The sequence below is a fragment of the Aulonocara sp. 'chitande type north' Nkhata Bay genome, linkage group LG17, assembly GCF_057382095.1.
Source record: "Aulonocara sp. 'chitande type north' Nkhata Bay isolate Kocher_YH1m ecotype deep benthic linkage group LG17, A_spYH_male_GT1.1, whole genome shotgun sequence".
NCBI classification, from domain to species: domain Eukaryota; kingdom Metazoa; phylum Chordata; class Actinopteri; order Cichliformes; family Cichlidae; genus Aulonocara; species Aulonocara sp. 'chitande type north' Nkhata Bay.
In genome coordinates this window covers 6,575,549-6,603,370 of record NC_141360.1, presented here as the reverse complement: position 1 = coordinate 6,603,370, position 27,822 = coordinate 6,575,549, and the positions used below count along the sequence as shown (strand labels likewise).

The window sequence follows — 27,822 nt, the reverse complement described above, 5'->3', positions numbered from 1 at the left end:
TATAAAGATGAGACTGCATATTCTGAGAAATCTGTGAGCAGGTCCTGGTAATTCTAAAACCTTTGTGGATTGGATGCTCTGGATCTGCTTTACACACCATTGTATAGCTAGCACAGCCCTCCATGGTGGATTCTGTTTGGTTTATAACGACCATCTCGCTCATGCTCTTCCAATTTTGTTTTTTATGATATTGTTCTTTGATTTTGCTTTTCTGTTCCATTTTTTTTTTTTTTGTAATACTCTTCCTTCTCCTCTTTCATTTCCCCTTTATTAGGTCTCCAGTCTGCTCGGGGACCCGTCCAGACTGCTCATGCAGAAAGCCTTGTCTCTGCGACCTCCAGGCCTCGTGCAGCTGGGGAAAGGCCTCCTGGGAGACTCTCCTACAGGTAAACGGGTTCCATTATGTAGTGGTTTACACGTTTACCTAACACGCTAAACAGCCACAATTTAAGAGTAGACACAAATCTCTGTGGGGTTGTGTCAGGAAGTGCGTCCGGTGTAAGAAATCAAAATGTTAATTACCCACTGTGGCGACCCCTTAATAGCAGGTAAATGAGTAACAAGCACCCTGATCAGATGAGTTCATTTAATTATTGCAAACAAATTAAATCACACTGAAGCATTCAGGCTTTGGTTAATACCTAATTTAGTGTTTGTTTTTGGTTTTCTTGCTCTACTACTTTTGTCTTTTTCTTGAGAGGGAGCATATTAATAGTTTAACTAACTGTGTGGCTCCAGAGTGCAGCGGTTTACACATTTGCTTGACAAGGTCTGTGAAGGTCGCTGGTTCAGACCTTATTAACATTTTAACTTGGTAGCGCTCCTACAACACCACCTTTATTTTTCCACGTACCAGTTTTCTAAAAATCAATGATTTACTGTTTACAGTGTAACCTTTTGGTCTGTTCTCTCTGCCAAATCCAGAATCTGTTCTATTTTACATGTTAATAATGAAGGCTCTAAGGTCCCAGAAAAATATTGTTCATGTTAAAGTGAAAGCCATAAATTTTGTGGGTCCTTTTCCTAATTCTGACCCGTGTGTCGGGCTTGTCCCTGTAAAGACTGCTGAATTTCGCCCAGCTGTACGTTACAGTGCGGAGCAGGAAGCTGCAGCAGATTTACAATTCAAATCTCCAGCTGAGAAAAGCTGTGTTGTTTTAAATGGAAATGATATACCGCAGACTTTTTATGTGCATAAAAACAAACAATCATGCCCATGTGCACCACTGTGAGTGTGTCCCTCTTTGATTGGATGCATGAGTTTGCAATTTTGCATACGAACGTGCGTGTCTCTTGTCGGTGCGCGTGTCTGCTGGGGAATGTTGGCTCAAGGCTTGTTAGAGCGGTTTCGTTTATTGTGCGATGGAGGCCATTTGTCACAGCAATATTGGATTTATAATAAGTGCCACTGCGTATGTTCACGTTTAGTGTGTGTGTGCATCTTTTACTTATATGTTTGTGTTTTGTTTGTTTTTTTGGCCTGTGTGCATTTGTATGGGATTATGTTGCATGTGTACATATTTGTGTTATTAAACCCTGGAGTGAGTGAAATATTGGGATTGTGGAGAGCTAAGTGGCAGGCTGTAAATAAACACGATAAGCAGTGATGTATGAGCGGGAAACTTGCTCTCAAATATTACAGCTGGCTCTGCAGAGACGGCCAGGCGGAGTTTCCAGCCGTTTGAGCGATTCGTCTGTGTCCTGAGGAGACGGAGACACTGATGGTCATCTGTGAAAGCCATTTCGCATGTTTATCTGGCATCTTTCCCAACCGTGCCTTTATTTCCCTTCATTTCATTTCCTTTTTTTCTGTATACTATGTTTTTACTTTACTGTTTCTTGAATTTCAACTTTCTGTTATCACTCACCTCTCCTTTCATTTCCTCCTGTTTTTTTTGTTTTTTTTGCTTTCTTGTCATCTCCCCTTACAGAGTTGGGACAGGAGTCAGTTCCAGCATCTACCCACAATGCCACAGTAGTGGTTTCAGCAGCAGGTGTCATGCCGTACCTCCAGGGTCGGGCTGTAGGAGGAGACCTACCTAGCCACAGCACCCATTCTGTGACTACGACCCCCTCTGCTTCCTTCTCTTCTTCCTCCTCTTCTTCCTCTTCCACCTCCTGTGACAACAGGCAGCCAGCTCCTCCAGGGACGATGGTGAGCGCCCAACCGCAGGGACAGAGCTATTCCTTGGGTATAAGTAACTCGGGCCTTGGCCCGCCTCCGCCTAAACCCCCTGGAGGAGTTTACACGACAACAGGCCAGCACAACAGCTCAGACAGCTGCCCCCTGGTGAGGACACCGACCGAAAATCTGCATGCGTGAAGCAAATACAAAATACTTAGACTGTAAATAAAAGATGGCCTTCCAAGTCTGAAAGGAAGTCCAGTTATAAACCTAGACTGGGCCTGTATGTCTCATTTGATGGATGATCTAAGTAAAACATGTTCTAATCATTACACCGTTTCAGTTCTTACTTAATACAACATGATATTGATTTTTGGATGCTTTAGGGCGGAGCTACCCTGTGATTGAAAATTTGCCAAATTATGACCTTGCAGTGCTCTCGCTTACTCGGATCGTCTCCTTAATTGGATGTGTGCTTTTAAAAAGATATCAAGATGGCGACAGTCAAAATGCTCACAAAGCATTTGATGATGTCCCCTTGGCTACGTCCATCATTTATATACAGTCTTAACATTTCAAAATGTGTAATTTGACAGACTCACAAACCAGGCAGCATTACCTGGCCCTCGTTGTCAGTATTACATAATTGTCGCCTGATCAAATGTTTGGTGGAAGTTTCTAGAGATATTGGTGTAATTCTTGAATTTCTATATTTATGTGTACGTTGCTGCACAAATTAATATTTGAACTCCAACTGTGATGCAAGTTGTTGATATTTTCCGTGAAACCGATCTGTAACTTATCTCTAGAAATGCTTGTTATGGTCCTAACTCCTTCTACCCTTCAGTCTCTCTGTCTCTTGGGGGGAGGGAGTATTTATTCCTGATTAGTGTTGTCTGCTTTTAACCTCAACACACAATATCAAGGGAGCTTTTTGAATAAACAGCCTCAGTCCCTTGAGCGCTTTACCTTTGGAAAATGCCTGTAATGCAACCTGTACCCACCTGCCTGTTTTCTTTCTAAAACACCTCCCTAAATCTCCTAGACTCGGCCAGGATTAAATACAGTACGACTACACTAACATCATTATCTCTTATAAGTCTGTGTACAGAAATAATCACAGTGCCGAGGTTCTTAGGGGACACGATTCCAGTCCCAGTACTGTCTTCTCTGAAGTCCCTTTAATAGAGAGAAAGTGTAATTACTAGAGAGGACAATCCTCACAGGTTTCCACCATCACTTTAGCTCTTCAGTAGCTCACAAAAGTCAGCTTTAGAGCCTCATGTAAAGTTTGTATAATCAGTATTTTTTAGAATTTGTGTAGCACAGTATTTTTCATTAAATCCACAATGTGATACATGTTTGGAATAAAGATGAAGCAAAGTAGCTGTAATTGCCTTCAAACACCTCTAAAAACGAAAACCTGATTTTTATTTGCAGTTCCTGTTGGTGGCAGTGTGAATAATACGTTTTATATTCACCTGTCTCTCTTTAGGTAAACAGTGGACAGAGTTCTTTGTTGGGCGATCCTCCTAAAGAAGTCAGGCTGCCTTCTAATCCTTACCTAAACCTGGCAAGTGTAATGCCAGGAGTAGTTCTGCAAGGTGAGCACACGATCGCACAACAACCATAAAGTTTTTGCACCAGAGTTCACGTCCTGGCTTTTGCAGCACTTAAAAGCATTTTGTGCTCATTTATTAGTCAAGCTTTTTTATTCAAGAAGAGCAATTCAGGTCAGCCGGTGATCAATTCTACCACCTCTGTTAATCAGATCAGTTTTAAACACTAAAATGAATAAAATCAGTTGGAAACCTCATATCAGACACGTACGAAGTGTCCAAGAGCATCTCAATCATGAACAACATGAAACAGGTTCTAGATTATAATTGTCTCTATTTACTGAATTGTCTCTAATTCTTCCAATATTTAACTTATTGTGTAGAGGTGTGGGGAAATATTATAAAAATACACTAAATTACAAAAAAGGGCAGTTTGTGTGATAACCCACATCATTATGATTATTAACACATCATTTGTCGTCCATTCTCCCTTCTACTCTTCCATAGGCTCAGTGGGCAGCAAAGCCCAGGGAGGACAACCCAGCGCTGCAGTTTACAACAGCTCAGTCGCTCCTGTGGTCTCCCAGGGCTCCGGCTCCTACTCCCACAGTGCAGCAGCTACGACCGCTGCCCCGTACACCACAGATTCCTCCACTGACTACAGCCAGTACAACCAAGCATACACACAGGTGCTGCCCTACAACACATGCACGTGTGTACACACACACACAAATATGAATGCTGAATTTTGGGGTCTGTACATTCAGTTAGTGTGAACAGGCATTACTGGGCCTCAAATATGCTATTGATGCATGTGTTGCTGAGTAGATGGATGGATACACAAAGCGCGGCTGGATGGGTGCAGCAGAGACAGGATGAGCTGTAACTAGGGGAGGCAGGGTGGTGGAAGAGATGGGAATGGGTATGGATATTTGGACAGACAGAATGAGAGTGGATTTGGCAGTGAGCACTGCGTGTCTCCATCTGTCCCTGCTCTCCTTCTCACACCTAACACTCCACTCAGAACAAGTCCCAAAGCCCTTCTACTGCTTGTTTGTCATCTTTCTTTCTTTCTTTTTTGCGCTTCTTCCTCCTCCAGCAGTAGGTGACATATCTGATGCTCGCAGCAAGTACCAAACCCCATTTGAAATGTTAATTACACTCTACTCATCCAAACAAATGAGTCATGATTAGATAACCAATAAAACGGTCGGTTTAATTTGTCTGGAAAGACAAAGACAGAGGAACGAAACGCTGGAGAGCAGGAACAATACTTAATGAGACTCATAAAATTGAAAGGTGGCAAAGAAAAAAAAACCAAAACAATCACGCAAAGACAAGAAAGCACTGTTCATGCTTGGTAATGTGTGTGTGTCGTAGGAGGCCATGCAGCAGTGGTACCAGCACTATCAGGCGGCACAAGCCCACAGCTACAGCACGGCCGCGCCACAGGACAGCACGGCCGCAGACTACAGCAAGGAGCACACTCAGGTGGCAAACACACACCTGTTTGTGACCGTGTGGGATTTGTGCCACGTGTTGTTTTTTGTTTGATCCATGTATTTCCATGTAAATGTATTTCCTTCATTTCTTCATCCTCGCATCAGAGTCCGGCCCACTTCAGTTTGCTGTAAATGTGTTCTTTGTGCAAGCAACATAAAATATTTTGCAACTAACAAAAAGTAGCTGCAGTGCTAAAAAATAAAATGAAAGGAACACTTTTCAATCAGTGCAGCATCAGGTCAGTTAAACTTCTGGGATATTGATCTGGTCAGTCGCAGAGGGGGTTGTTAATCAGTTTCAGCTCCTTTAGTGTTAATGAAATTAACAACAGGTGCACTGGAGGAGGAACAATGAGACAACTAACAAAACAGAAATTGTTTTACAGCTGGAGGTCACTCACAGTCTTTCCCTCCTCATCTTTTCTGACTGTTTGACACTAGTTTTGTATTTGGCTAGGGTCAGTGTCGCTGCTGTTAGCGTGAGGTGATACCTGGACCCTGCAGAGTTTGCACGTGTAGTCCAACTCCTCCAGGATGGCATATGGGCAGAAGGTTTTCTGTGTCTCCCAGCACAGTCTTAAGAACATGAAGGAGATTCCAGAGACAAGGCCCTTAACACGGACAACCTAAGTCTACTGGCCGCTGCCATTTTTTCACTTTTAAAAAAAAAAAATTTTTTTTGTTTTGAATTCAGCCCTCTGCAGGGTCAATATTTTCATTTCCATCACATCCTTTTATTCCTAACACGTTATCCAGCATGATTTTTTTTCCCTTTGAGATCTAATTTGTTCCTTTGAAAATTAAAGTGTTCCTTTAATTTTTTTGAGCAGTGTAAAAAAACCCACAACAAAACTACAATGGATGTGAAATCTTGTTTTCTAGACTCCAGCTGTGTCCACCTATGGAGATTACAGTTCCTACATGCAGGCAGTCACTCAATACTACTCCCAGCCAGCAACAGCCAATCAGGGCTACGCCAGCAAGGTAAACACACACACACTATAAACTCTTTGAAACACACATGGCTCCCTTGGCCAGGTGTTAGCCCTCAACTAGCTGCTTGGAAAAGAAGAGAAAACAAAATCCTGTGCACAAGCACACACACACACACACACACACAGCCTCCGTACCCATTCACTTCAGTTATCATGCATGTATCAGCAAAGCTAACGAACCCAGCGTGTCCCAGGGATAAGCATTTTTACACAAGTTATTCATTTGTCTTCTTAAATTAGTTAGAACATACAAATAATTCATATTAGGGTAAGATAAGCTCATTTAGATTGTCCGTGACCATACGGACACACACACACACATACACACAGATACAAAGTGAAGCTCTTGAAAAATCCAAGCAGCTTCCTATCCTGCAGACAGAGTGTAAGCTATCTACACGCACTGGCACTAACATGAAGTTCATCCGCATGTTTATTTGGAGAGGTTGACCTCTCGGCGACACCGATACCCTGTTAGAGGGAACGCATCACTCTGCACCCAGCAGCTGATGCCAGCCATCTCCACACACAATGAGCAGCCAAATCCAGGCTTATCTGCTGCTGCTGGAGGATGTGAGCATATGTGCATTACCTGTGGGGGGGACATAGATCAGTTTCACGTTGTGATGAATCGGGGACTCGCCTCCCTTTTGGGGACTAAAAGTCTCTTTGAGGTAAATCATAAATGCTTTTTGGTGGAATAATTAGGGTAAGGCTCCAGGATGAATACGTATAAGGCAAAAGTAATGTCCTCTGACGTAATGGAAACACGACTGCATGTAAGATGTTTTCTTAGAAGATGATGTCATAGATCTTATTGCACAGCTAGCTTGGACCCTGGCGTCCTGAGCTCATGGAAATTTTGATAACTCTGCCTGAGAAATCCTTCGTATCATTTGACAAAGGCGTTACATTGAGCTGTGTATATGTCGGCATGAGTATTTTGATTTGGGATGGTTGCCTCGGAGAGTAAGCCCCTGTGACGGGAAGCCGGTTGAATGAGCCTACCTGATGTGCCTCATAACAGACACTAGAGGACAGAAAAGCTAACATGAATAAAACACTTTTGTCAATTATTTTCTCATGTTATGAGATTCTGTCAGCACCTAAACAGTAACACGGCAACAAAAAACGGCTTCAGAGACCATTTTCCTTGGTGTCCTGAGTATACCTTTGAATCATATCAATAAATAAGCTACTACTATTTGTTTCTGTGTTTCCTGTAGGAGGTGGAGGTGTGTAAGCCTCTGGGAGTGTCTCTGCACGCGGTCAGTAATGGCGCGGCTCCTCCCCCGGCCGTCCTACCTGCCGCCGCCGTGCTCCCAGCTTACAGCACGCTGCCCTTAATGCCGGGCTTCCTCGGGGCACCGCACCCATCTGCGGCCGCACCGAACCCTGTCACACACGCACACACCGCTGCTGCGGACTGGAACACCTATTACTATGTAAGTAAAGAACAATCCATGATCCCGTATGAGACACGAAACTCATTTTTTTGTCTCCATTCTTTTAGGGTTTTTTTCTCCTTCCTTTTCATTTCTTTTTGAAATCATGACACACTCGTCTTGGGCCAAATAACAACAATTCAACATTTCATATTGCAGCTAAGTGAAATGTTGAATTGTTGTTTCCTCCACAGCTTCTGATATTAGAGCGCTGCACTCGTTGTTGACAGTGGGGATCTGGGAGGAGGGGGTTGCTGCTCATCCTGCTGAATTGAAAAGTGATATATTGTGCTAACCTTTTCTGTATGCCTTTATGTGTAGTAGGGCAATTGTTGCTAGTATAAGAAATGTGTGTAGAGATTATTGTCTGTACTGCAGGAGTATTTTTCTGTGGTTAGCTTTAAAAAAAGAGTTGCTGAGGGTGCGACTGCTTTACAATAAAAGCAGAGAAATTGCTGGGATGCTATGCTCCCTGCATAGATGTTTCAAATTAAAAGCTGCTATACTGGGTCAAATGTTAGGATCGGTTCCTTTCCTTGTAGGCCTTTTAATGTGAAAGAAGAACAGGAAATAGGCACTTTAGACTGAAACAAACACAAAAACAGTGACTAAAAACAATAAAGCTGAGCTCCAGGCAGCAGTGTGACGTGTACAGATTGATGTCAGTGCTGCCAGTGATTTGAATACCAGTTCTCATTTGAAGGTCTGTGCTGGTCTGCATTAGCTGCAAGTAGCTCCACACGTTTCTGCTTTCAAACAGTGCAGTGTTATAAAGGCTGCTTGCTAAAAATTTATTTCCTCTTTTTTCTCTCAACCAAGTCAACCAGTAGACTACCATTCAGTGCAGCTTTTATTTATGTTTTTCCCTGCATAGTTGAAGGCCGTTAAAGCCACTCAAGGAGACACGGAGGTGGAAGAGATTCACAGAGCGAGAGAGAGTGCACAGTGACGTAAACAGACCGGGGCCAGACGTCTGAGCTAAGCGTCATCTCCTCAAAGATTTGCATTTGTTTGTGCTACTACACACAAATGCATGCAAATTCAGGATTTTTGCTTATTCGTCAAAATTGCACAAACCTGTACGCTTCTTTGTCACCGACCTTCTATGTTAGTTGATCATTTCAGTAATTTAGGGTTAATCTCCTGCAGATCGTTAGCAAGGCTGCACTTGTTTTAGTAAGATGCAGAAAACAATGTTTAGTGACCACAGAAACTTATAGTGGTGGACAACCGAAGTCCCGAGATGAATTAAATTAATAAAACAATATTTTTTGGTAAAATGGTCTGAAACCAAGAGTAATATTCCCGGGATAAACAATAAACCCTTTCATGATCATAAAAAAAGATTTCCTTAGTATTTGAAAATGAAATATATGGTTTTTATCGGTGACTTTCCAACTATAAGTGTTTTCATACACGTCCAGGTCAAACGTCCATAATCCCTCCTCACCTCTGCCTCCCGTTCTCTTCTTGTTTCTAACCCATCAGAACCAGACGAGGGGCCATAAGAGGGAGTATCCTCAGCTGGCAGTGCAGGAAGTTACAGCATCCGATGCGGCCTACATCGGGCAGCACTCGCAAGGCCTGGGGGGGCAGTACGCTGACTACTTTAAGAGGAAGAGGCTCTAGTTTGAACCGAACCACCTTGAAGCCTAAAAGCTTAGGGGAGGGAGGCGCAAACAGCTGGATGTCTGCTGGATGTCACAGCTCCCTCTAGTGGCCTTTCTGTGGCTGCCATTTTGCAGTCCTACAAAAGTCAGTGTTGAGTTTGAAAGATTTAGGTTTGCAGATGGCTCGAGTGAAATGAAGCCATAGTGCTCTTTGATCTTGGCACGTATGTACACACACGCACACACACATATATATATATATATACACACAGTGTTATTTTTGTCCTGTTCAAGCCTTAACTCTTTAACTTAAGCTGTTGTTTCACAGTCAGTGTGTTAACTGTACTTAACTACTATTATCTTGTACAATTTTTCTAATATATCATGTAAATTGAAGTATATTGCATCTGTATGTACAAGCAGCTTTTGTATTTGCAAGCAGGGCGGCCCGCCGTCTGCCTCTGAAACTGTCTTAGGACTGGCCATGCAGCCAGCTACCCCCCCCCCCCCCCCCCCCCCCCACATCCCAGTCTCCCTTTTTTTTTTTCAAAAGACTGAACGTGTCTGATGTCGCACACTCGCCCTTTGATTTGTCAGCCAGTCTGACATCTTTTTGTTCTCGCTTCCCTCTTTTTTCTCTTTTCTTTTTATTAGACCAGGTTACTCTTTAAACACCCCCCCCCCCCGAGAATTAGAGTACGCGTGTGTGCGTATTTATGCGCGTGTGTGTGTGCCGCTCTGCTGTATCTGTAGGAAATGTCAGCCATTTCAATCCCAAGGTTTGGGAGCACATCAGGAAAACAAAGGGCCTAAACCAATCAAAGCCCTTAATTTAAAGCTTCCCTCAATGAATGGACTTTTCTTACAATGACTGGATGGATAATAAAAGGCTGGTGTAAATAGTGCAGTGTAATACAGAATATATAAAGCCATGTGTAACAGACAATATCACATACAATGGATGTTTCTGAGCTCCTCTGCGAGCCTGTTGTACAACATGAATGAAGGTAAAACCTTTTAGTGTCTGATTTGTTTTGTTTATACCTATACTGTTATATATTTGTAATATAATAATATTACAAGGCAATTCAAGTAATTTACTAATCAAAGCAGGTTCCGAGTGTGTTTGCTTTTGCGAATAAACTTGTACTCAAATCGCTGTTAAAAAACATGTGCTGTTGCTTCTCTCGTGAGTAGCAAATCTTAGCTGGATGAAATGATCAACTGATGGCTGGCAGTGGTGAAACAGCTTCAGGATCACCTTTAAAAAACAATATAAGCGGTTTGTTTTTAGCCAAAAACAAAAGCATTTAGTCATTACTGAGAGATTTAACTGGCAGTGACATTTGAAAGTCATTTTGGATACATTTGCATGGTGTGCATATTGCATAAGTCGCTGTTATAATAAAACAGTAAGATTGTATGCTGTATAAGATGGTCTGTACGGTTTTCAGCTTTTTTCTTTTTTTTGCACACGAGATGCTACTAACATGCTGCTTTGCATGTGAGTTTCTGCACTTTAATTTCATGCTTGTAGGGAGGGTCTTTTTTATGTGTGTGTTTTGGGGTAAATTATCAAAGTGGACCTATTCTGCTCATTACCACCATTGACAATCTTGGACTCTGCTAGAGTAGCTTTGCATGATTTACAGGCTTACACTGGGCTTCATCCCCTGACTGAAACAAGACCACGCCCCCTCTTTTGATCGACTTTATTCTGATTGGTCCTCAAAAACAAAATACCTCATTATTTGAAAATGTCTTCATATTTCATATGAGCACACACTATTGTCACAGCATAGATGCTGTATGTGATGAAGAAAACCATAATAGGTCCACTTTAATGTGCATTTTTCTGCCGGTGAGATATTTGTGGCACAGGCAGTATCCAGGCAATTTGTGCAGTGTTCATTACAGAGGAGAGGTTTTACTTTTTATTCATAATTTTACGATTCATTGGAATTTAGGTTTGTGCATGCGGCCCTCTGTGTCTAACAAACTGGCAATAACTAAGGTTCCCACTTCTCCTGCTGGAAGGTTGAATGTAGAACTTGTGCAGAAGTTTGCAGTGTAAACAAAATCGATTATTTTTTTTTAATATTCCTGTGCAGAAAAATACATATGTTGTTATTGCAGCCACACCGAAAAACACACGCTCCCAACTAGTGTGAACACCAGTGACTGGTGATATATAATGTTCACACACTCGTTTAGTCCAAGTAATCTGGTGTGAGTTTGCTGCCGCCTGTGTGACGGGTGTGCTGAATGTCAGGATTGTTCTTACAGTGGGGAAAAAAAACCAACGGTAAATTAAGGGCAATAAACACGCAAGCTCACCTTCCTGTTTTCCGTTCCGTCTTTGTCTGCTTTCTGTGGTTTGCAATAAATGGACTCTCACGTGCTCCGTGATGTCGCAGGTCTTCAGATTACAGTGAAGTCAGTGAAAACTGTCGCACAACTTCCCCATCTCACAGCTCCGCCCCATTTTATCAGACCGCCTCTTTTCTTATCATTATTTTTATTTTATTAGCCATTTAAAGGCTATGAAACTTTAAGATGGGCCAAAACATTCCCCTAAACCTCTCTTTGAAGTTCATTTTGAGAACATGGGTGCAACCCTGAATACAGCAGCAGCTTTATATACCTGCACAAACTGAAAAGTCACCAGGCAGAAATCTTGTAACTAAAGCTGGGACTCAAAACACCTCTCATGGAGCCTAATCATCATCCAAATGATTAAAGTGCCCTTATTCTGCTCATACCTCCACGTTGTTGATCTTGGACTCTAGAGTAGCTTTGCATGATTCTCAGCTTACACTAGGCTTCATCCACGGACTTAAAAACTCTACCCTCCCTTCTGATTGGCCGGTTCTGGGAAACAAAAGGTGTACACGTGGAGAGCTGCGTGGCACAGAGGTGGAGGAGTAGAGCAGTTGAAACCATGTGAGCATTCTCACACCATCTGTCCCAGTACCTCCCCGTTACATACCTGTACATTTAAAAGCACATTAGATAAATTCATTATCTGCTGAGCTGTTCTCGTAGACGGCTCGTTTGTTAGAAATTAAGGAGAGTGAACCTCATTTGGCCCATGAAGTCTGTGTCAGCAGTCAAATCAGCTTTCACGAGACCCTTTCAAGCACTTCTTTTAATAGATTACTTTCCGACCTGCTGTACTGTGCTGTGCTCGGGTCTCCTGCGAATCAGCTCAAAGTGCTTCAGTAGATTTTATGGCGATGTGGTCGTCTGGACTAGTTGGCTGTGCGGCCTGTCTCGGGGCCACAGTTTGATTTGCTTCCCAGCACCGAGTGCTTTAAAATAAAATAAAATAAAATAAAGGCAGCCAGCTGGACTCCAGCTCTGCTCTTATTCTTTTTTTGTTAGGTGACAGCTCTCACCTTCACCTCTTTTAAGTTAGAAGCGCCTGTCTATGTGTGTGTTATGAGCAGGGCCTTTTGTAGATGAACAGCTGAGGCAGCAGACTTTAAAATGCACTGTTTGCTTTTCTGCTTTCCTGTCTGTCTGTCCAGTCTGGATCCTCTTACTAAAGTCAGTGACGCCTGAATTATTTTAGTGGTTTTTCATCAGTTGTGTCATCTTTTTTATCTGCGTAGTGTCGTTACTATGTACAATATTGCAGAACGTCTGAAAACTGTGGACTAAATCCATTCAATTTCATAAAGCTTGGATCTTTTAGACCTCGTTTTCTATCACAGAAGTACCTATAAACGAAGTACATGTTTATTTATTTATAAAACTTCCCAGAAAATGTTTTCAAATTCAGGAGGGAATTGTCTGAATAGTTTGGAACTCAGCCCCCAATAATCTAAGTGAAGAAATGAGATTCAGTGCAGTACCATTATTTGAATGTGCTGGTTAATTAAGACTTGGCAGTAATTCTATTCTTCTTCTCATATTTCAGGGTTAGCCATGTTAGCCGGTGTAACATTAAACAGGTGGCATTGTTGAGCTAACACACCCCGCTAGGGCTGCTCGATTATGGCAAAAATGATAATCACGATTATTTTCACTGAAATTGAGATCACGATTATTTGACGATATTTATTTAACCCTTTAAAACCTACTATAGAACCAAGTCCACCAGAGCTTATATTATTTTTTTTACATGCTGTAGTGCCATTTGTGGGAGCATTTCAAGTTGCTATACATCAATACAACTGTTATAGCCCATATTTTAATAATATGTATGCATTAAGTCCATAGTAATTACATAAATTGCAAAAAAGTGCAATAAACTACAAAAACAATTGAAAATCGCTTTTGTTTTGTTTACATATATTTCTACTTGGAGAAATTTAAGAGGTTTATCCCTCAAAACTTTAAATACAATAAAGTTGCAAAAAAATAGTTTCCCACCACAGGAAATTTATTTTGAGTGTCTTCATAGTTTTATTTTGGAGATACAGCAATTTTTATATACTGCAGGAAAAACAAAAAACAATCCTATGATGCAAATTTGCAAAGAAAACAGCATGTGCATCATTTCACTGTGGGAAGTGTTACGAACAGCTGACAGGAACGGCAAAGCGTGTTTCTGGAATATTATGTTTTTGTTCCTGCAAGCGCTTTTTATGCAATTTTTGCAAAGCTATATGTGGAACGAAACCGTGACCGAGGACAAGCTGATGGCATCAGATGTAAGTACAACTCCTCCGGTTTCATATGCAAAACAAATTATTGCGCTAGCTTACACAGTTCAGGTTCTACAGGGATTTAACAATAGTTACGCAAAACGGAGCTTACTGCTCTGACCGACTTTAAAGGGTTAACAATGACTTTAAAAAAATAATATAAAATAGTGTGCAACACCACTGAAGTTTTTTTTTTTTAAACTCTCTTTTCAACCAACGGCAGTCACTCTCCAAATAACTTCTGCTTAGCTTTCCGAGCTTCCCTCGGGTCCTCTTAATCAGCGGTCTCCACCCTTTTTTGCGCCACGGACCGGTTTATGCCCGACAATATTTTCACAGACGGCCTTTAAGGTGTCGCGGATAAATGAGGGAGGGGCTAATAATCGGCTCAGTCATTTTTAATGATCGTTGAAAGCCCAGATCGTAATCGTGATTAAAATTCGATTAATTGAGCAGCCCTACACCCCGCTGTCCTTCTCTGCCCAGATCACACAGACCTTGTCCTTCCACTATTCAAGCTGTTATTCGTCAGTCACTGGGGATAAACAGAGCAAACGTCTTCTGTAAGAAGTGTTTTTAGTTATTGATTACATTTGCATCTAATAAAAGTGTGCAGAGGCCCCTTTAGACTAAGCACAGAAGTGTGAGAAAGCACAACAATGAAGTTAAACATGCAAAAACACAAAGGTTACAAGAGAAATTGTTACAGTCCCAGGATCTTTAAAGGGCACTAATAAGGAGCAGTGCTACAAGGCCCATCAGGCTCACAAACTGTAAATAAAAGATGGGCCTTTGAAAAGTCGACCTGCATTTTTTAAAATCTTCATGGCCAGCAGGGGGCGACTCCTCTGGTTTAAGAAAACAATCCTACTTTTTGCTCTTGAGGTCTCACTGTCTTGTTTCAGGTCGTCTTCAGTGTGTGTATTTTAATAAAGTGTGATTCAATTTTTTTAGTGACAAGAAAAAACAGGATATGATTGCAGCTTCACTAAACTGTGAAAGCTATCCCACAAAACGGCATCCATTTTTGTTTGCTTAATATACAGTGTACAGTAGAGCTGGGCGATAGAACGATAACGATATCTATCGCGATATAACTTTTACTCGATAGAGAAATTAAGCTATCGCGATAGACCTCGCCGCTCTTGTCCTCTTTAAAAAAAAAAAAAAAAAAAAAAAAAAAAAAAGGTCGGTCGATCCAAATTAAGTAGCACAGAGCCGAACCAATCACAGCCGCAGCTTCACGTCGCGTGACTTGTTACGTACAGCACAAGTGCCAAGCCGCACGTGTGTTTGTTTGGGAAGCAGCCAGCGGGTAATGGAGGAAATGAGTGTACCGACTAGAAAAATCAACCGAGCGTGACCGAAGAGAAAACAGATGATGGTTCCAATGCCGGAGAGATTGTCGAACGGAAGAGCCATAGAAGTTCCGTAGTGTGAAGGTATTTCGGCTATTTCAAGTCTGACAAAAAACAGAGTAGCGTGCACTGTAAATTGTGCCGAAAGCAAGTCTGGAAATGCAATAAACTGGTGCATGCGTCACACTGTGCACCACGTTATTGTTTCGGTGAAATGGATTTCTACAATACTGTTAATTCTACTCTCTGCAGTGTTTAAATGCTTACATATACACACAGTTACTGTCCCTCCACACATACGACTCTGTTCTGCTTCTATGCCCCAGCTTTGTTTACTTTTTCCCACGAGGCTTCTAGACTTCTGATTGGCCAACATTTCTGCACGGTTAGGAATCTAGCGCCACCTGCTGCTTTGGCATGTTCATAGCAGCGTTTTCCTTCATTTCTGCCTTTAAGTGTGGACGGGATTATTTTTTAAAACGAAAACGGAAAATCTCCGTTTTCAAAAATACCCGTGTACATGTGGACGTAGCCTCGGTCTCTGACTGGAAGCGCTAATTCGTCATTCGGCTTTTGTCAGACTAAAGTAACTGTTAAAACTGTTTGAAAAGCTCAGCTATACAACAAGGAGAGATTGAGAATTTCCTTTTAGTTCTCAGTTTATTTGATATTGACAAAAGTTAGTCAGTTTTGTCTGTTCTTCTGTAAAACAAACTAAGATTTATTTTTAGAATTAATACTTTGTTTCTAAGTGGAATTGACAATTTAGTCTGTTTCGTTTGTTCTATTTTGAAACTTAAACGCTTTAGCGGCTGTCTTTTGTGTAGTTTGCAATATTTGCCTTTATTTATCTGAAAAAGTCTCATGTTCCTTAAGTACATCTACCCTGTTGAACTTATTATGGGAAATAAATATTTAAAAACAAGCTGCTGATTATTTCACATTTTACTTGTGAGCAACGGCACATTTAAATCTTACAAATATAGTTATTTGGCTTATATCGTGATAGATATCGTTATCGCCTGAAATGAAAAAAACATATCGTGATATGAAAAAATCTCATATCGCCCAGCTCTAGTGTACAGTTGTTCCTCTTCCCTGTCTTCACCTGTCTGCGCAGGTCAAAGAGTCCATCCTGTGTGCTGGTGTCTGTTTTTGTAGCGCTTCACCTGTTTGTTTTGGGATGTCTAGATTTAGGCTTTTTCCCTTTTTTCCTCTCTCTCTGTTTTGTCCTTTGGGGCTGCTACAGAAACAGCTACACCATCCTCACTTCAAGCCCAGAGTTATTTTTATTTTTTTAGCTCTTCCTTCGCTTCTGCTTTGTTCGTGAACATCGCACATCTACCAATAGCAGATATGCATCGTTAAACTGTGTTTGCCACAGCTTCCAAACTTCCATTTGTCATCCCTTCAGTAAATACCTCCCTTGTTTCGAAGCTTTCTTAACGTTCCTGAATTTGCACATTATGAGTTGAGCCGGCGGGGTGAATTTAGCTGGCGCTGTGTACGCGCTTATGGGGCTGGAGCTCTCTAAAAATGGGCTTCTGGCAGCTAATGGGAGTAAGGAGAGACGGGCTGAAAGAAAGAGAGCGGTGGATAAACAACTCCAGCTGCCTTCAGCTACTCAGCCTGCATGAATATCTTTTTCTTTTTTTTAGATTTTGTCTCCTTGCTCAGTGAAGTGTTTCTGTCTGCCAGACTCCTGCATGTTGCATGTACCTGTAGAGCTGTCACACACACACACATACTCATACTCCAGCACACTGGAAAATGTCTCCTCTCATTTGGTAGAGTATGAGTATTAGATGGACTCTCGAACACCATTTCCCCCCTTCGCTCTGGCACAGTTCTTCTGTTTAGAGCTGAATCTCGATGAAGACATAATAAGACATTCATATAATTAGGCGTGTTATTTTATCGCCTGTAGAGTGAATCATCCAGCCTCCTCAACAAACCCAGACAGCAGCCTTAACTGTGGACTCAGACGTAACTTGGACATGACTGAATACTCAGTAGCCTTCAGCCTTCAAACAGAAAGTAGAAACCGTGACACGTCTGGCAGTTTCACACAGCTGAAGATGATACACTGCAATGAATGCAGTCTGTGTCTGTGTAAACACATACACCAGGGGGTGCTGTGGTGCTGGCTCTGTTCAATTAACTTTTATTTATACAAATAGTGCTTTATATTAAGGTAAAGACCCTACAACAATCACATGACCCCATATAAGCAAGAGCTTTGGCAACAGTGGGAAGGAAAAACTCCCCTTTAACAGGAAGACTGTGAGGAAAACAGGACAAAAGGCACATTGTTAATACTTAATGATTTGTGCTAACAGTAGGATTTTTGGGGAGAATTACAGGCTTTTGGTTTCACTGTGAACCAAACCTTTGCATTCTGGAGAGTTTTTAATTTGTGCATTCAAATGCTTGGTGCAGTGTAGTAACTCAACATTTGCCTCCCATCACAACCTACAGGTCAAGATTCACTGGTGTCACTTCTCTTTTCTCTATGTTGTTAAAAAAAGAAAGAACCTGTGTTGCAATATTATAATCTTCCTCCCAACATTCACAGTACAAATAGTATTTTTAAGGCTTTCACTAATGTTGAGTTCCAGTTCCTTTTTTTTTGTTATTGATTATTGTTATATGGGTTAGATTGATAAGATAAAGGGCAGTTTCTTTATTTTCTGTGCCTCTCTGTACCACCAGCTACATGTGACGGCCTCCTGACGATTGTACATGTGAACTAAAGGATGCTCTCCAGTCTTGTGTTGCGTGGTTGATTTTTAGACTTTAGAGCTCTGGATAAACTATGTGCAAATGCAACTTTAACAAAAAAAAAAAAAAAGAGTTGTTAATAGACATGAAAAAACAGTCGGGCTGATTGTCTGAGAGCTCCGTTTCCATTAGAATAGAAAATGTTGTGTCTTGTGCAGTTTAGCTGAATTGTGATTTATTTGTTTGTAGAATTTGCACAAACACAGCCAAATCCACAATTTTCTTTCTTTCTTTCTGTTCTTGTGTAAACCGAGCTCCCTCTCAGCATCTGTGCGATGCCTCTGTACTCAATATGTATCCTGCGTATTACACAAGACCAGCGTTGATGCTGGACTTTGCAATAGTGAATGACTGCGTGTGTGTGTTGATCACAAAGCTTTGCAATACTAAAGTATTTCTGAGGGTTTTTTTCTAACACATTTTAATGGCTGTAGATGAATCTAGAATTTGCTGTTGCTTATTGCTTTGTAAACAGCTTCTGCTTTTTAAGTATGTGGAGTTTATTTTGTTTAGTTTTTTTCTGACCTGAAATATACATTAGATTTTGCAAAAATTTTATATCACACTTACATTGATATTGTTTTACTGTGAATAAGGTCTTTCTAGAGCAATCTTAGCATGCCTACTTGCAAACTGTAATGTACAGAACCAGCTGTTTTCAGAAGGTGATGATACTGAATTTGGACTGACAGACAAAACACGACACAAACATTGATTTTATTTATTTTTTCATGGTGTATTTATGGATCATTTTAAATTCCATAAGTCATACTTACATCTTTTTTTTTTGAAAAATATATATTTCTTTTCTCTTATTTAGAGCAGAAGGAATTGTCTTTTACATTCCTAAATAAAATGTGGGCTGAAGCACATCCCTCTCCTGTTGTTGTCGCCTTTATGTAGACTCTGTTTCTGGGGTTGTTATACATGACTGAGCGCAAAGTTTCTGGCTGCATATCTAAAGCCCTCTGCTCAAATGATACAACATACACATGGATAAATGCACGTATACACTGGAAAATGCACAGACGACATGAGTGTTGGAGAAATTATACTTTTTTAGCAAATTGGGGGGGGAAAAGGCATGCACACAATGTATAAAATCACCACTTTTGCTTTTGTTACATCATCTAAACTTCCTTCACAGACAATCCACAGTAGTGAGAATTGGCTCTAAAATGAGTCTATGTATTTGATATATAATATTTGTGGTTCAGACTAAAAGCCCCATAACATCAGAGAAAAGGAAAAGTATAGTTGTACTGCCCTCAAGTGCCTCTCGCAAGTATTGTACTCACAAATAACAGTCGACTGTTAAGATATAACCGATCCATCCGTTACATCGAAAGAACACAAAAAATAACAGATTTTCTGTTCTTGTGCAAACGCAGTGCTTGCATTTTTTCAAATGGTCCACAAAATTCCCAAAAGATTTTGTTTAATTTTTTTGTTAATCAGGAAAAAAACGTGAAATTACAAGTAAGAACTGATGGTTTTTAACCGTGCAAATATTTAATCTGTAAAACAGTCACAACAGTGGGGTGGAAGGAAAAATGCTGACCGACTACTGGCTCTAATGACATGCCACTTTTCTGTGACTGCATGTGCACATCACGAACAGCAAATCCAGATGTTTATCACACATAATTCCTAGGCTCAAATCTGGCAAGTTTCTCCCAAAAAGAGGAGTCCATAAAACAAAACAGCAGTGGCACAAAACTCTGAAGCCACAGCTTGGATATCTGTGGTTATGTTCCATCTTCTTTATCCCATCCATCCATCCATCCACGTGAGGTTTTCTAGCGTGATTTTGCCAGCTATCCATCCCAAATAAGGCTGTGATGTAACCATTAAATGCAGGCATAAAAGAGTCCCTTCCTTGACCTTTTTAAAAAAATCTTTCCATTGTCCATCATCAAGAGTCCTGCATAATTCGAAGGTCTTTGGGCCACAAGACAGTGCAAATCGTTTATAATATTCAAGACAGCTGGAAGTAAGCGATCAGGTCATGTAGTATACAAGAGGGCTAAAATATTTTTCTAATACTCTTAATTGAAAACACAAAATCTGAATATATGTGAAATAAAAACCTTAAAAAATATAGCAGACTATGGCATGGTAGTTAAAAGTTTAAACGTGAGTATGAAGGAGCGTGACTTTACAATAAAGCTGCACAAGCAGATGCTGATCTGAAGGAGGGGCGGGGGTCAGGATCTCCATTTGCATCCAGACTGGCAAGCAAAGTCAGCTTCACTGCAAGCGCCTCAGAAAGTTGGTTGGCTGTTTTGTTGCTGCTGCTGCTGTTGGGCGAGCTGTTGAGCGGTGGTGAGCTCCTCAATCAGGCGCTTGAAGGTGATCCTCCTCTCGGGTGACTGCTCCCAGCATCTTCGCATCAGCTCATACACCTGTCAGGGAAAAAGAAACGGCAATCAAAAGAAGTTTTGTTAAAAATTAAAAATCGAACAAAACTGCAGCAGCTCTGACTCGCTACACTTTTACATCTGATGCTGTCAGGTTTCCTTGGACGGCTGCTTAAATGCCTGCAACCTCAGTGTGACCTGACAGCATGTTAAAACTCACTGAATCATTTTGATTTAACATAAAACCAAAGATTACAATTAAAATTGTTCACTATTTAGTTCTGCTTACCGTATTTCCCGGACTACAAAGCGCACCTGAATATTAGCCGCACAAGCTAAAATCAGGGGAAAATCCTGTTTTGTACATACATTAGCCGCACCTGACTAAAAGCCGCAGGTGTTTCAATGTTGACTCATCATATGTAAGAGAATATGCACAAAGGGAATTGTCAGGAAAGAGATGGCTGTTTGGAGACATCACTTTTATTAATATTTTGAAAAACAAGTTATGGGTACATATTTGCACATGTAGTACATAACAGTAACCTACAGCACACCAGAAAAATAGATTCAGACTACCTTTTAGGCTCAGGTGCAGTGACACGGCTTTAACAAGAAGAAAAGTCAGTCATTCACCACCATCTTTCTCTTCTTCCTGCGCACTAAAACCACCAAAGTCCTCTTCTCCAGTGTTGGAAACGAACAGGCTCAGGATGGCTTCGTCATCCACTCTTAGCTCCTTTCCTTCGTTGTCACTTTCAAAACCAAAGAAATCCTCGTTGTCAGTGTCAGAGTCGAACACCCTCTGAAGGGCCGTGGCGGTGTCCTCCTCTCCATCATGCAGCAGTCCAGCCCTTCAAAATCCATTGGTGATCGTGGATGCTTTCACACTTTTCCACGCTGTCAGAATCCACCGGTGGAGTTGAGCATAACTTGCTTTTCGCAAGTTTATCGCCGCTCATCATCCACGCCTCCCGCTGAACGCGTACCGCTACTTTGAAGTTTGTTTTTCGCGCTACTTCGTACGGCACTACGTTGCCTGGCGGACGGACATGTGACTAACATACCACTCTTGAACCCCGATCCTTCCGCCAGGCAACGTAGTGCCGTACAACAGCGGAACACACAAAACAAATCGTCTTACGATATGACAAAAATCATGGACAATCCATAGAAAAGCCGCACCTGACTAAAAGCCGCAGGGTTCAAAGCTTGTGCAAAAAGTAGCGGCTTATAGCCCGACAATTACGGTAAATAGGTTAGGAAAGAAATGAGTGCCCCTTTACTGAAGTATGCCATAAAAGCACAGTGAAGCTACTGCTATGATTAGCAATATTTCAGGAAGTCAATCCACATCTCGTGTAAATCAGACATTTCTACAGAAACCGACATCAGCAGTTTCTGTAGAAATGTCTGAAAAAGATATCTAAAAGCAGCATCGGTGGTTAACGGTTCTTCTTTAAAGAGCGAAGTTATGAAAGAAACACAGTTTGTGAGTGAAAAACTGGTGATTGCAGTAAAAATGACTGGATTATGAGTAAGAACGTCTCAATTTTGTACTCAACAATGCACAGATGAATGTCAACTATTTAAGGTAAAAAACTCCCAATGAATGAATACAACGCATCACACATTAAGAGGCCCATATTTACCTTCTCTTGAAGCCTACTCTGGCTGTTGTTTTTCTTTCAATATGCTGTATTTGGATTTGTGTAAATAAAAACAAAAAAAGCCAAATCATTACCGCTGGTAATACTTACAGAGTCAGGACAGTCTTTAGGACACGGCAGCCTCTTTCCTTCTTGCAACACCTTCACCAATCGGATGATAGTCATCTGACCATGAGTTTTACCAATCATTTCAAGGAAGCACTGAGGGTAAGGACAAGGGGAGATTACAAAAGGAAAATACGCTACACTTTCTCTACTTTCATTTAGATGTGGGCCATAGACATACAACTTTAGTCATAGCAGTGTTGAACGTGCACACTCTGTGTTGCAGGTTTAATGGCTTTTATTTTCTAGCTTCCATAATTCTTCAGTCTTTCTAATCTGTGCAGGTTTATTAGTTAGTGCTTCTGGTAGCAGCAAAAAGCCTGATGTAAAAAGATGTTAATGATAAAATGAGCTCTTAGCACTGGCTCGAGCTACTTTGGAAAGCTCACAGTGGAGTCTATCATCTGCCACTCTGGCCAAAGACCAACACCATCTGCTACATACAAATATGTGTGTGCCGTTTACTTTACACGACGGGCACAGTATGTGTACTTAATGCAGAGTCGCAGATAGGAAATATTAGTAATGAAAGTGCTGCACACTTACATTCATCGGGCTCTTGGCAGAGTCGCAGTAAGTGAGGAGTTCATACATCGTCACCCCAAAGGACCAAACATCTGAAGCGAGGTAAAACTTACAGAGAGTCAGACACTCGGGAGCATACCTGAAACACAAAAAGCATAAAGGCTCAGTCACTGTGACAGTTCCTTCTTCATCCTTCCACTATACTGAGAGGTTACTGAGCAACATATAGTGTCCTCAACTGTATGTTAACAGCAGAGCTAAATCTAACACTTGTGTCGCTGTGGGACCGTCACAAGGTTACGAAACCTGAGAGGCGCAGACCCGGCCCAAACAGCACCTAAGCATGGCTTGTGCCAACGGATGTGACGTCACTTTTGGTGACGTGTGTGCGAGTTGGACAACAGTAATAGTTCACCACTATTAAACAGTTTTCTTGTTATTTGTTATCTTATTTAAAAAATAATAATTAAAGCTGCTTTAGAGATTAATGTCCTCATAGAATAAAACAACTCGGACTGACATAGTGTGCATTTTTCTGTCATTTTAGTGCAAACACATCCTTGAGGCTTAATTATCTGCCAGCTGACACCAGAGTCAATATATTGCTAGAAAGAAGAGCCCATATGCGCCTTTTTTATATTAATCCTATCAATCCATTTCATTTACCATCTGACACCCCGCCCCCACCACACACACACACACAGGTTTTCAGCTATTATCTCTTTGTTGTCCTCTTGACTTACCAGAAAACAGGGCTGTCATTCTCGTCCTTGACTGTGTAATAACCTTCGTTATCTTTGATGCTCTTCGTGAGGCCAAAGTCACCAATCTTCACAGTCGTCTCGTTCTCCATCAGCACGTTTCGGGCAGCCAGGTCACGGTGGATGTAATTTTGAGATCCCAAATAGTCCATTCCCTAAAATGAATTAAACACAGTGTCATGTTTCATCAGGTTCAGAGTGACCAAAAGGAATTGAAGGAACTGAAGAGAAGGTGCATTACCTTGCATATCTGCACAGAGTAGCTGAGCAAGGTGGGGATGCTGATCCTGGCTCTGTTTCTGGGCAGATACTCCTTCAAGCTGCCCAGTGGAAGATACTCCATGATCAGCTTAATAGCCTGACCACCTATAGATTCATAAAAACATGCAGTCAGACTTTGTGTATACATGATATTATGTTTGAAACACTTGTTGCTGGTCTGAAGGTTTACTCCAGAATCTATTTATGGTCTTCAACAACAAGTATGTCCTCGCTCAATTTATAGAGTCAAACTAAAAGTTAATTTCTAATATTCGGTTATGTCAGTTTCTCTCTCAAAAACTAACTTTAAAAACACATTCAAAATCTTCAATATCATCATCATCATGCAGTGGACAGAATACCTTCTTCTTGGGAAATGCCCTTATATTTGACTATGTTTTCATGGTAGAGATCCTTCAGGATGTCGATCTCTCTGGAGAGGTTGTTGCTCTGCTCTTCTCGGTTCTCGGGCTTCAGCGACTTCACAGCCACCATCTCGCCTGTTCGGTCCCCCCTAGGGTCGTAGCGGCATAGCTCCACCTTACCAAAGTGACCCTGCACGAGAAACATGAAACAAATTTTAAGTACTGAACAGCAGACAAACAACTACATGGGAAACTTCATCCATTGGCTCGTTTAGTTCATCTAGTTCTGTTATGCTCAGATCACAGGGAAGCTCTGAAGGTCCTAGGGATAGATGGAGGCAGATGACCTGCTGTGGTGACCCCTAAAAAGAGGGGCCACTGCAATATATATATTTATATATACCTGTAAGCTTACACCCACTGGACCAAATAGACTTATATTTAATAAAGCCATTTTTCATGTCTGGTGCCAAGTTTTTTGTGCGTCAGTCTAATTACTAACAAAATTAATCCTATGATTGGCTCAACACGAATGAAGCTAGACACAGCAGCACTGTACCTCTCCCAGATCTCTGATCTTCCTGAGAAATCTCTTTTCAAACATGGTGGGGTCAACATCTGGTGTTGGCTGGGGTTTGATAGAAGGGTCTGAAAGAACAAAAAGAGGCAAATTCATTAGGCACACTGAGTACAGCACGTCTCTCTCACAGCACATGCACGCTTGTGTCATAGGAAGTCCATTGTGGTCGACAGTGTCGACGTTTTCACTAGAACTCTGTGTGGTTATGTAATTACCTGTTTACTCATGTTTCCACAGAAATGGCTACTTCTGGCAGGACAATACATCACTCAGGCAAAACTTTTTACGTGTCATCATTTTGAATATTTACTTAATTCTAACAAAAAATTCAAACAAACAAACAATACTCACAAACAGTGAGAAATATAGTAGCTTGAAATATTTTTGTCCCTTAGGGTTTCATTATATGATAAAACTGGCTTGAGTAAAATGGGTTGCAGTACCCAATTCTAACCAGCAGGTGGAAGAAGAGAGTATAATATCCTGCCATGGGGCCCATTTGAGGGGCTGATCTCTGACAATGCACCCAGTGAACTTCCTCAAGAACCTCTGAGTAGTGTAAACAAGTCTGTTCACAGCCTGCTACTCCATGAGATAGAAAGCATGCTTCACATTCAGGTACCATGCCGATATTTAAAAAACAAAACAAACAAAAAAAGATCACAATGTTTTAACTTGTACTTCACTTGTTTTGTAGTCTTATGCAGTGTTATTGGCTTAAATTAAAAATTTTTCAACTCTGAGCATCTAGAACGAATAAAAGCTGGACACAGCAGCAATACGATGACTGAAATCTAATGCTGCTCAGGTTTCATATGTGCAGCCTCTTTATTAAGTGTAAAAACTGGTTTTATATGACGTACAGACATACTCGGACATACTTTTTTCTATGAGCTGATCCATCTCTCTGACAATAGCCCTGAAGAAAGGTCTCTTCTTGGGGTCATAGTTCATGCAGTGGGTCATGAGTTCAGCTAGCTCTGTGCAGTCCGGGGTGGCCAGTTGGCACTCTGTTTCATAAAATCTCTCCTTCTGCTCAGAACAGACATGAAAACACGTATGAACAAGGTGCTGCATGAAAACTGACCAGTCGATACGGATGGACAGAGATGGTTAAAAAAAAACAAAAACAGAAAGAAACCGAGGGACACTTGGTTGGATGATCATCAGTGCTTGTGTGTGCTCTTTACCTCTGTAAGCTTCTTGTCTTTGAGGGGAACCTCGCCATCATAGCAGATCTCCCACAGAGTAGTACCAAATCCCCATTTGTCAGCTGCGACACCCAGTGACGAGGCATTCCTCACACACTCTGGAGCAATCCACGGGATACGATGCACACACTCTGCACAAAGTGGACACAAACAAACTCCACTTTGTTTAAAAGTTGCACTTGCAGTTTCAAGTTTCATGAAGTAAAAGCAAAAAAGAAACCGTGAACAACATGTTTTTACTTAATTATCAAATCATGTTATCATCCTCAGGCTCTAACGTCACCAGTTTGTTCTTGATAAACGGCTAAAACCCCCAAAACATATGCATGTGTGTGTGAGTGTGTATATGTGTGTGTGTGTGTGTGTGTGGACTTTTCACACTGTAAAAGACATCTTAGGGCAGGTTATGCGTCTACACACTCACAATGCCCCAATTTCAAAGAAAAATAATTAATTACAGTCTAGCTCTGACAAGCCAGCTGGCAGGTAGCCGACACAAAATGTTAAATTGCTGCTTGAAGTAAATTTTAAAAAAAGGCTTTGTATTGGCCGGCTCGGCTTTGACTGGAAGACGGGCTAAATGATTGGCTGACCTCCACTAGATAGATAGATGAGCAGTGTAAGTACTAAGAGGTCAAGAAGGAAAGAAACGGCGGGGGAGCCGAACAGATATCTGAGCGGGAAATTACATAATTGGGGGGGGGGACAATGGATTAGAGGGTTTTGAGCAAAGTGATCTGAAATTGCTGGGAAGCACTGAAGACTGCTCCCAGTGGGTTTCTGAGCACTTTATCCATTATGTTCAATCAAATCCATGTACAAGAACATCGATGTCTAACTGGAAAACCAGTTGATCAGTAAAGTGATGGAGACATGGGGAAAAAAACGGTAAAGTTCCGGGAACAAATGGTGAGGGAGGAGCCTTCCCAGGAGAATATGGCAGTGGGCATTTGTGCAGAAACAGTTCTAACTGTTCTGTGGTTTATACAAGCGCACTGGGTCATCACACAACTTATAACTCTTGCAGAAAAGCAGAAACATAAGCCATTTGAAAGTAGACATATCCTAGTTGCGCTGTCTTCTCTGATCCAATACCTAGCCTTAAATTATGGTCAACTACCTGTGCTTCATCAGAAATATGTTCATTTTGTATCTTTTCTATGTTGAGTGGAAAGAAAATGAGGGCACGACAGAAGCAAAAAGAGAGAAAGCTAACAGTAGTCACCCCACATTTAAGTGAAAATTGTTTATCAGATAAAGTGTCACTCAAGCAAGCCAACATTGATGTGTTGTCGTTTTCGTAAATTTTGTGTCCTGGTTTGTTTTTAAACTGGTTTCAATGCCAAATTAAACATCATCTAATTATGTTTGCAGTTTTAATCCTGATTATTTTGGCTTAAACATACAGTTTGTAGTAACAAGACTAACAGTAAGAAGACGGTCTGACATCAGTGTCGTGCGGAAAAACACGTTGTCATGAATGGAAAAAGTAAATATGATAATGGATGAGGATGAGGAGGGTCTAAGGTAATTACTTAGAGCAAGATGGCCCAGAGCCAGCTTCCTAGTGCCTGTATTTAGCACAGAGCCTCGCCCTCTTGTGTCAACTTCCTTACTGCTTGTGATTCCACCCACTTGGCCACGACTGGAGGCTTTGTCCCCACAGCGAGCAAAGATTGTATCCATCTTGATGCACGCTCAATCATCCACGTAAGGAAATACCAGAAAGTTGATTTTGTGGGAGAAACGTTTCGTAACTCACCTCAGTGATTTCCTCAGCCTCAGCTGACTGCAGATTTCCCCAAGCTCATAAGTACTACATTTGCAGAATGACCGAAAGTAACACCCCCGACGTGAGGCCAGTTTCATGATCATTAATATGCAAACTGTCCTGACCACTGATCAAAGGTCATGACTAACATTCACAGAGAGTTGGGGAATGGCCACAACCACAGCA

General features: G+C 41.3%; 2 protein-coding genes across 3 annotated transcripts in view; one reads left to right on the top strand and one right to left on the bottom strand.

Annotated features, from left to right (window-relative positions):
- The window catches only part of raver2 (ribonucleoprotein, PTB-binding 2), a 97,949-nt gene extending 88,198 nt beyond the window's left edge, over window positions 1-9,751 (top strand). Inside the window, exons 9-16 of the mRNA XM_086268203.1 lie at window positions 275-386; window positions 1,932-2,290; window positions 3,621-3,729; window positions 4,192-4,373; window positions 5,065-5,175; window positions 6,069-6,170; window positions 7,408-7,626; window positions 9,115-9,751. Coding sequence (XP_086124329.1) covers window positions 275-386; window positions 1,932-2,290; window positions 3,621-3,729; window positions 4,192-4,373; window positions 5,065-5,175; window positions 6,069-6,170; window positions 7,408-7,626; window positions 9,115-9,255 — 1,335 coding nt within the window. The 3' untranslated portion in view covers window positions 9,256-9,751. The remainder of the gene's footprint in view (window positions 1-274; window positions 387-1,931; window positions 2,291-3,620; window positions 3,730-4,191; window positions 4,374-5,064; window positions 5,176-6,068; window positions 6,171-7,407; window positions 7,627-9,114) is intronic.
- Window positions 9,752-18,734: 8,983 nt separating this feature from the next.
- Window positions 18,735-27,822, bottom strand: part of jak1 (Janus kinase 1) — a 30,928-nt gene continuing 21,840 nt past the window's right edge. For both annotated transcript variants that reach the window (XM_086268201.1, XM_086268202.1), the window contains exons 17-25: window positions 25,845-25,996; window positions 25,536-25,686; window positions 24,634-24,722; window positions 24,072-24,264; window positions 23,690-23,814; window positions 23,431-23,603; window positions 22,709-22,826; window positions 22,148-22,258; window positions 18,735-20,432 (exon numbers count right to left, since the gene is read on the bottom strand). In XM_086268201.1, the coding sequence (XP_086124327.1) occupies window positions 20,292-20,432; window positions 22,148-22,258; window positions 22,709-22,826; window positions 23,431-23,603; window positions 23,690-23,814; window positions 24,072-24,264; window positions 24,634-24,722; window positions 25,536-25,686; window positions 25,845-25,996 (1,253 nt within the window). In that variant the 3' untranslated portion in view covers window positions 18,735-20,291. The remainder of the gene's footprint in view (window positions 20,433-22,147; window positions 22,259-22,708; window positions 22,827-23,430; window positions 23,604-23,689; window positions 23,815-24,071; window positions 24,265-24,633; window positions 24,723-25,535; window positions 25,687-25,844; window positions 25,997-27,822) is intronic.